Here is a 9272-nt window from a genome sequence, read left to right as displayed (position 1 = left end):
TGTGTGTGTGTGTGAGAGAGAGAGAGAGAGAGAGTGAGAGAGGCTGAAGCACGCACGAGACGCGCGCGCACGGCCTGTCAAGATGGCAACACAACGGGGTTATCTGAATATTTCAAGCATCACCCCCCCCCCTCCATTTTTTTTTTTTTTTTTTTTGTCTACTAGCCGGCCTAGACACTGGCTATTGTTCCTCCAACAATGCAAATACGCACCGTTGCAGGTGTTTGTGGTGAAAATGTTGCCGGTGATGGATTGTGGGAAATAAAGTAGCGGACCGACGGTGATAATAAAAGCATACGTGCAGTGATTTGGAGCACTTGTGAGCGCTTTTGTGTCCCAGCAGCAGCACAGTATGGCGTTATATTTGTGCCACAATTCCGACGCGAGCAAAAGATGAAGAACGCGAGCGCACCTACAATTTTGTGCGCTCGCTCGACCCGCCTCTCTCTCGCTCTCTCAATCTGCCTCCTGCGCTTGCTCGAAGAGCCCTGTGCGCTCGCTCCACGGTGTGCAGTGTTAGAATTCTGCCACGCTGATTGGTTGCTGCTGCTCCAATCAGATTTTAGCATTCCGGAAGTACGTCTAGAACCAACGAAGAAGAAGAAGAGAACGTAAATAAACAGCAAACCTTTTGATTTCGACAACAGACAACGGAAAGTTTACCACCACAGCCACAAGTAAGTAGTTTGTTTCATTATTTTATTACGCTACCACATTGTGATAAACTTAATCAAATAGCGGTTTTTTGGTAAGCTTGTGTGTCTTTACATTTTGAATTACATTAGCTGTCCAATGCTAAGTTAGCCTATCCGTGTCAACGAGACAAACACATGCCAACACGTTTATAATGTAAAGTAAGTAAATCTGTCCCAAAATAACAAATCAACTCCCAAAGCATCATATAAATTGTTTGGTATTGTAAGGATAAAATTCAGCATTCAGCATTTCTTAGTCTTCAAGGTTTTGAGCAATTCTGTGAGTGTGTGTGGATGTGTGTGGAATACTATAGCCTTTATTTATCTCACCATGGAGAAATTTACCATTACAGAGGCTCAAAGAACACACAGGGGCAAAACAGTGAGGGAATGTGTAAGGAATAAGAATAAGTAATAGTGCAAATCTTAATAAGAATAATAATAGGATAATATAATATTGATCTAAAAGGAGGAAATACCTAACTTTAAATACAACATAAATCTAAAATATAGAAGGAGCTTTAATATATATACTAATATGTAGAGTATGTTTTAGTGCAACTGAATGTGTGTATGATGAAGTGACTATGATTTATTATGGGAGTTAAAAGGTGACCATGATTGCAAGACAGTATGTCCAGGGTTATTGCTCATATTTGATATGGTAGAGTCTATGTAAATTGTAGTTAATGTAATGACCTGCTTTGTGAGATTGACTTTTTTTAAATGTCTTTCTTTTTTTTTTAATCTTTCCACTCCAGGACATCCATCAGACCTGTTTCCCCCAGACACAACTGACTGGTTGCCATTAGTGGATCTGGGCCACAACAAGGTCCCAGCACCACCTCCAGCAACCCAGGCCCGTGATGAACGTGCTAGAAGCCGCAACAAAAGGAGGAAAGATTCAGAAGCTGCTGAGAGTTTGGTGGCTTTACAGAACATGTCATGAAGTGACTGTGTGACCAGTGGTTGTGAACCACTGGAGGAGCAGACCTATAAGCTGCAGCCAGAAGAGGATGGAACTGATCAGGAGTGTCAGGCCTGATCTCACTGGCATCCTGGTCACTGGCATGCAGGATGAGATCAACTCTCTCACTGCAGAGAATTTAGAATGAAAAAACAAACTGACAGCTACTGAAATTGGAGAAGAAACATTAAAGATGATGACGAGAATGTTCGTTTTTATACAGGGCTACCAACATATGCCATATTGATGATGATGATGACAAAATTGTGCACCTGTGCTGTGCACTGATGAACATCAGTGACACCGTTGTGCCTTTTGACTAAACTGTAAATGTTTCTGTGCAGTATTAAAGAACAGCTGTATTCTTTTTCATGAAAACTTAGGACTCCATGCTACTGCTTTTTACGTTTTGTCGTAACATGTTTTACATGACTTGTATTTGAGCTGCCAAATAAAAATATGCCCTTCTGTTTAGTCGGTTACCAATTGAATGATAAATGCAAAGAAACAGTTCCACTCGAAAAACAGCTTTATTTGGTATCATCAGATTCACGGACAGTTAAGAGGTAAGAACCAGTTACATTGGACACATATATTGTAGGTTCCTGAATAATGAAGCCCAAGCTTGACACTCCTATCTCCTCCTGAAATCCACACATGAAATACAAAAAACTCCACAGAATCCTCTTGATTCACTCAAACTGTTTAAACTTCAAAGTCGTGTTACAAAAACATTACGTCCAGAAAAATAAATGAAATAAAGTTAATATCCAGAGATACAAAGAAAAAGAGAGAGGTAAAAAAAAAAAAAAAAAAACTGGCTCCACTCCACTTGCCCAACTGTCTGTCTGATGCAGGACAGCCACACACAAAACGAAACTTAATTTTTTAAACAGGCAATTAAATATGCAAACTTCCAGAAAACCTCAGTTTACTCCATAACACCCAACAAACCTGATCCATATGGATTTTTAACCTTAACTTATTACACATATTTTCAAAAGTAATTACCACAACATGAACTGTACCTAATCATCTGTGAATATTTTAACCTGTAAATAATCACTTCGCATCTCAAACACAAATAAGCATTTAAATATGAAATGACAATTTTCACATTGATAAACTCAAACTGTTTTTAAGTTCCTACATATATGTTGGTATGGATTTTGTCACAATCCTTTCAGTATATGTAAAATTTTTCAGCAAGCTGAGTAGACACCAAAACACACCTCCAGCATTTATGTAAAAACAAACAAGAAAAGGTCAGATAACTTCAAAATAACACATATTTACTACCGCAACTTGAGTCACATCTCATTCTTCGTTGGCTCTGGACATACTTCCGGAATGCTAAAATCTGATTGGAGCCGCAGCAACCAATCAGCGTGGCAGAATTCTAACACCGCACACCGTGGAGCGAGCGCACAGGGCTCTTCGAGCGAGCGCAGGAGGCAGATTGAGAGAGCGAGAGAGAGGCGGGTCGAGCGAGCGCACAAAATTGTAGGTGCGCTCGCGTTCTTCATCTTTTGCTCGCCTCGGAATTGTGGCACAAATATAACGCCATAGCACAGCAGCCTGTGGAAGCGGCGTCTTGTGCAGCAGCCACCTTGCATTAGACGGGCAGTGTGGGCCCCCTGCAGGCGTCTGCGACTGACGACGGCTGCTTGGTTCTTTTCTTTTTTTTTTTTTTTTCCTACTCCCCCCCTGAAACGAAATTAGGAAAGACAAACAAAAAAAAAATGTGTTGGAGAGAGGAGTGGGCGCCATATTGGACTCAAGCACCCAGTGAATTTATGGTGGGAGCCCTCCTCGCTGACCGCTGCAGATGTGAGCTCCCGCTTTCGGCACAAAAAGCCGAAGCGGGGATGCACGAGGGGGGCTTCTTCCCGCACGGTGCAGCGGCGCCCGCCGTGTGCGGGGGGCCCGCGTGCGAGGCTGCCCGGCGCGGGGGGTCTCGCTTCTTTTTTTTCCCTCTCTCTCCTTTTATTTTTGCACTCTCACGGTAGCACAAGTAGCACACGGGCGACATGTCCTCGGATGCGGAGCCCCTGTTAACGCTCGCGGAGGCTTCCTCCCATCTTCGCCCTGCAAGAAGCCATTCGCGCAAACCCGAGAACATCACCGGCTCCGAAATTCCAAGTGTTCTGCAGCCCCGAATCCGGGCCCGCCATTGGCGGAGCGCCTATCAATCATGGCTGTAGCCGCACCCCTCCCCCCATTCAACCACTCTCCTCTCTGTTCCAGTGTGTTTACTACACTGCCGAGCATAAGGGAGACGCTCGTCTTCACATGCACTGAACCCACTAAGAAAAACAGTTTTTACTCGTATTTGTAAGAAAACCTCCAAGAGATCAACATGCCCAAGAGAAAGGTACGTATCCTTGAAATAATAAAAATTATTTGAGGGGGAAATCGTCTGTTAATGCAATGCAAACGACTGTGAAGACATCCCTCAGAGACATTACTTAATTATAACGGCACGTATAACGGTATTCCGTCGCTGGTAATTTTTGCCCGTGTTCTAGATATAATGTACATTTTTTGTGTGTGAGGGCGAATATTTTCCTGCTCGAGCGAGGCCTTAAAATCGCGTTTTCGGCGTGCGAGCCGCTGTCCTCTGGCCAGCCAGAAGTCTCTCGGTCTCCATGCAGTTAAAGCACAAGCAGCAGCCATGCTTTGCAGCTCTTGTCCACCTTCGTCGCCGACCTACCGACGAACAAACGCCTCGCTTATCGCCATTCCGCCGCCAAACCGGCTGGAAGTGGCGCCAGAAAATGCCTCAGTGCCTCTCCTTTGCATTTTGACATCGAAAGCGGACATTCGCCGTCGCGTTTGGATAAAATTATATATTTTCTCTCTTTGTTCATAGTCCCAAATGGGTGCGATGGCGCGGCTCGGCCGCTGGGTGGCGCCTGGGACCCCGGCGGCCCCCTCCCTCCCCTTCTCTCAGACTCCCGCGCCAGCTTTCAAATCTGAGCTGCATGCTCTGAATGAGAGGAAGACATGGGGGGGAGTGCGGGGCAAAAGCAGGGCCTGGACACTCGGAGAGTGGCTCCACAGACCCACATGGCCCAGACCTCACGGCCCACATCTGATCTAACCCCCCAGACCCGCAGATCCGCCCTTTAAACCCATCAAATCCCTCTGTAGATGCAACAAAATTCACTTTTCACCTGAATCTGAAAAGTTTTTTAGACAACTTTGTGAGCAGCCGTAATATGCGCCTGAACCGTCTGCTGCGAATATAAATGCACATTAAAGCCTCAATAATGCACTTTTTATTTTTAATTTTTTTTGCATTCTAATTGTTGGATTTCTGCTCTTCCCCACACAGAGAGCAGAAGCAGGAGAAAAGGAGGAGGTAAGACTGTACCTCATCTCATACACACCAATAAAAAATACAACTAATAACAGTGTGTTGATTTTTATGAACTCGAATGCAAAATAACCATTGAACGCTGCAACTTGTTTCCTGAATAACTCCCCCATCAAAAAAAAATTTAATTAACAATATTTGTGTCTTTTCAGCCCAAGAGGAGATCCGCACGGCTATCAACTGTAAGAATACCCACTCATATGTGCATAACTTTAATTCACCTGGACACACACTTGTAATAACCACAGAAATCACAGTAGAGCGCTAAAAACAACTACATTTGTACGCTACAAAATAAAGAATCGTTATGCTTTCAGAGAAGTGCCCGAAACACAAATCTACAAGTTGTTTTTGTTCAAATTGAAATTAGGGCTTTATATACATATTAACACCTACAAATTGATAATAAGAAATATGTAGTGTAAATATTAGTTTGCAGAAGTTGTAAGAGATTGTTCTACATCTAAAAGGTGATTTAGGAGGGAAGTAGTCAGAAAAAGTCTGATACAGACTTTTGAAACATCTCACCTGTTCTACTTGTAAAGCAGCTGAATGGCCACAGCTGATATCGCACAGATTCAAGACAGAAACTTTGAATAACTAAATATTGTTAAAAAAAAACTTCCTATTTAGTCCATTCTGATAGAATTGAGTGTTAGAGAGTCTGACAAAGTTACTGAAATGAATCACAGATTTCCCTGCAAGCTTGAATTTAGCAGTGGAAGTGTCACTCTGGGTTCAGAGTCTTGTCTTCTCCACATTGCTGTCTTTTTCTTTTCACAGAAACCGGCCCCACCCAAGCCGGAACCAAAGGTCAAGAAGGCAGCAAAGGTACGAGTCTGGCTTTGCTTCCGTGTTGCATAAGCAGGCGGGGGAAGGCGGGCGCTGTTTTAATTCGTCTGACGCCGTCTTTTAACAGAAAGAAAAGGCTGTGAACGATAAGAAGGAAGACAAGAAGACCAAGAAGGCGAAAGAGAACGCCGAGGCGGAGGCGAACGAAGAAAACCACTCTGAGAACGGAGAGGCCAAGACCAACGAGGTGAGCGGCGTCCTCCGTCGGGCGGACGCTCTCGGTCGGGATCGGCCTCTGACCCCGGCTCCTCTGCTTCGTCCCACAGGTGGAGGCAGCCCCCGAGGAGGCCAAGGAGGAGGCCAAGTCCGAGTAGCACCACTGCCCAAGCTTCCTCCTCCTCTACAAACCCCCGGCCCCTCACCCCGAACCCGCCCCAGTCAGCCAGCCAGCCCCCCAAGTCTCTCACATGGTTTCCCTCCAAGGCGTATTGTTAACAGAGGAATATTTTTATCAATGATTTTATAAGTATCCGTACAGATTTTTAGCACAAAAAGCAAAGCTGATTATGGAGCGCCTTGCAGATTTGCAGTGGTCATATCAAGTGTCTGCAAGCAAGATGAACACACTAAAATCTTTTTTAAAAGGCATTTCATGATTGTTGAAGGCTTGTTTGGTGTAGAAAGCGTGTCCCTGCCGGATTGGCTATGTCGTGAGTTGTGTATTACTGTGTTTTCTTCCTCCCCCCCCTTCCTCCTCACCCTTCTCCTCCTCCTGCCCCCACTCTTCTTCCTTCACAGAATAGACCTTCCTCCTCCTCCTCCTCCTCCTCCAGTTCAGCCTTTATCCATGTTTTATTAACGGTTCAGCCATGTTAATGTGGGTGATTCTTTTAGACCTCTAAATGTGCAGTGAGTTCCCTTTGCTTCTGTCTCATGATCTTGTTTCTTTTTCTTTTTTTTTTTTCATTGAAAATGTGTTTTAAACAGACAAACAAACAAGAAAAAAAAAATGTTGAAGCGTGTTGTCCATAAGAAAGAGGAAGACGAACATGTGAAACATTCCGGGAACAGCAATTGCCTCCGACCTGTCTCCTAAACGACCCTGCGTGTAAAACAGCTCCTGCTCCATCCACGCTGTCATGTCGGCTTTTCTAAACACTATGGTTTTTCTTAAAACAATTGAATTTGGAAACACTACACTACACTACACTGACAAATGCAGGTGTCTGGTACCTCTCTTATGTTCTGAAATTCTCTTAATAAAAAGAAGTCCTGGGAATTTTCCTCGAATCATTGTCTCCAGTTTGTTTCTTTAACACATTGACGCTTCCTTCAGGATAAGTAACTGCCACAAGTCTCAATAAAAGGAGTTTAATGCACTGTAATGGCGTCTTCAAACACATTCAACATTGGCAATTCAGTTGTTTTGGAGGTTAATTAAAATGAATAAAGCTAGGGAAGCAGGACTGGATCCCTGAGCAAACCACTTAACCTCCAGCTCCTCACGGCGCCACAGGATCCAGTGTAAAACTCAAAACGTAACTAGCAAACCTGCTTGATGCAGTCTCCATTATTAAACACACGTGAGAGCTTTCCAGTGTTTGCCCTCGTTAGGAGGTGTGTAATCTGCCGATTGATTCCACTTGCGGCCCCGCTGCAGGTGGAGTCGACATGTCCTGGTGGAGATCCACCGCGGGACACGCTCCTGCTGCCGCCGTCTTAACGCACAATGCTACTTCATTGACGCAGACCCGCTTAACATTCGGTTTTTCTGAGCTGAGGATTTAACAATGTAATCTCCTGCATGTATCTGTCGCAACAGATCCGAAGGGAAGTGAGGTCACGGGAAGGTCAGCCACACAGCAGGGACACTGGCACAGTGCGTTACACCAGGGAGTGAAACCTCCAGCCTGATGTCCGCTTCTTCATTTCTATGGATGAATCCCTCCTGGGAGTCTGTTAAATCCCACCAGAGGCCTTTAGTAACGCCTGGTTCCCCGCTTACGTCTGTCTGAGACCGGAGGAAGGTCAGCGTCCAGCCAGCCAGCCCCTTCCTTCCCCTTTAGGCTTTGCACACGCATATTAAGCTGTACAAGAAGTCAGGCGTGCACGCCGTGACCCACATTCACCTCCAAACCTCAATCCACCAACTGGGTCGGTAAAGTACGGCTCTGTCTATATCTAATGCATGCACAGCTGCATGCATCCCTTCATGGCAGATGCCTGACAGGAGAGGGGAAGAGAAAACGCACGCCGGCTGCTGAATGGGGGATTATTCCTGTTCTTTCACTGTGTGCATTTGCCTCCAGCACTGACACAGTAAACATGTCTGGGGACTCACGCTTGCTGTGATCTTCCAGGCCCAGAACTCAGTTTTCAGTGCGGCAACATACAAAGGATGCACATTTGTTGTTGCATCCCGGATCTCCTTTGTAAGCCTCTTTAAAATGTGAGTTTGATGAGGAGGGACTGTCTGCAGCAGGTGGACTGCTGCACACATCAGTGCAGCCTGCACTGCCGACTCGGCCGCGAATCACCTTTTAGCGCAGAAAAGCACGCAGCGCGCTCGTCGGTGACCTTTCTTCCGCTGTTGTGCGCAGCAGTCGCAGCCCCTCTGACCTGCATTGTCATGGCCGAGCACCGGGCTCCATTTTGTCGATATTTGGTGGTGTGCAGACTGTTATTACCGCACACCGCCACTAGATGGCAGCCGAGCTTCACAGTTCTCTCATGTGGACGTTTCAGATCAGAGCTCCACAACTTCTCATAATGGAAAGTAACATGAAAAAGGTGAACGTTTCTCTCTGATAACAGACATGAATCACACATTTATTAGTGGAAAAGGCGCCTTTAAAGATTTCCCCCGCTCCTGTGGCATCATCCATTCATCTTCTCTTTTAATCCACAGCCATTTACTTTGCACTTTAGCACATTTAGAGGCAGACGGTTCAATAAGCAGCAGAAACATCAAGTGTAGTGATGTGAGTTAAACTAAAGGAATACAATAATGATCAGAGATTCTCAGATCCCTCTCTGCTTTTATCTGGGCTCCCCTTGTGATATTCCTCAGTTCCTTCACTTACATTGATCCATCCATTCACTCCCGCGTCTCCTATGATCAGCCCTCCGTCTTGTTCGTAGCTTTGATACTGAGACTTGCACATGTTGCATTTCTATAGGCCTTATTGGGTCATTACATTGACTTGCGTTCATTGACGAAAGGTTTACTCTAATTTCAGCCTGATCTGCTATTGGCCTAACCCCAACCTCTGCCTCAGATATTCTATAACCTGACCCTGAAGCGCATGTTGTGCTAAATGTTTATCGATTTCCCCCACGGGGACTTTCAATTTGCCCCCACAGTGACATGTGTCCCATTAGTGAGTGTGTAGTCAGGGTTAGGTCCCCACTAGTGTACAAGAACAAGGTTACACACACT

General features: G+C 45.2%; 1 protein-coding gene across 1 annotated transcript; it reads left to right on the top strand.

The window, feature by feature from the left end:
• The first annotated feature begins 3877 nt into the window (after window positions 1-3877).
• LOC115401842 (non-histone chromosomal protein HMG-14A-like) lies at window positions 3878-7123 on the top strand. Its single transcript, XM_030110199.1, has 7 exons — window positions 3878-4036; window positions 5000-5026; window positions 5194-5223; window positions 5825-5872; window positions 5961-6080; window positions 6160-6230; window positions 6639-7123. Exons 1-6 carry the CDS (start codon window positions 4022-4024, stop codon window positions 6205-6207), a joined length of 288 nt encoding a protein of 95 aa, XP_029966059.1. The 5' UTR covers window positions 3878-4021; the 3' UTR covers window positions 6208-6230; window positions 6639-7123.
• The last annotated feature ends 2149 nt before the right edge of the window (window positions 7124-9272 follow it).

The sequence above is a fragment of the Salarias fasciatus genome, chromosome 2 (genome assembly GCF_902148845.1).
Source record: "Salarias fasciatus chromosome 2, fSalaFa1.1, whole genome shotgun sequence".
Classification (NCBI taxonomy): Eukaryota; Metazoa; Chordata; class Actinopteri; order Blenniiformes; family Blenniidae; genus Salarias; species Salarias fasciatus.
This window is presented reverse-complemented; position numbering and strand designations above follow the sequence as displayed.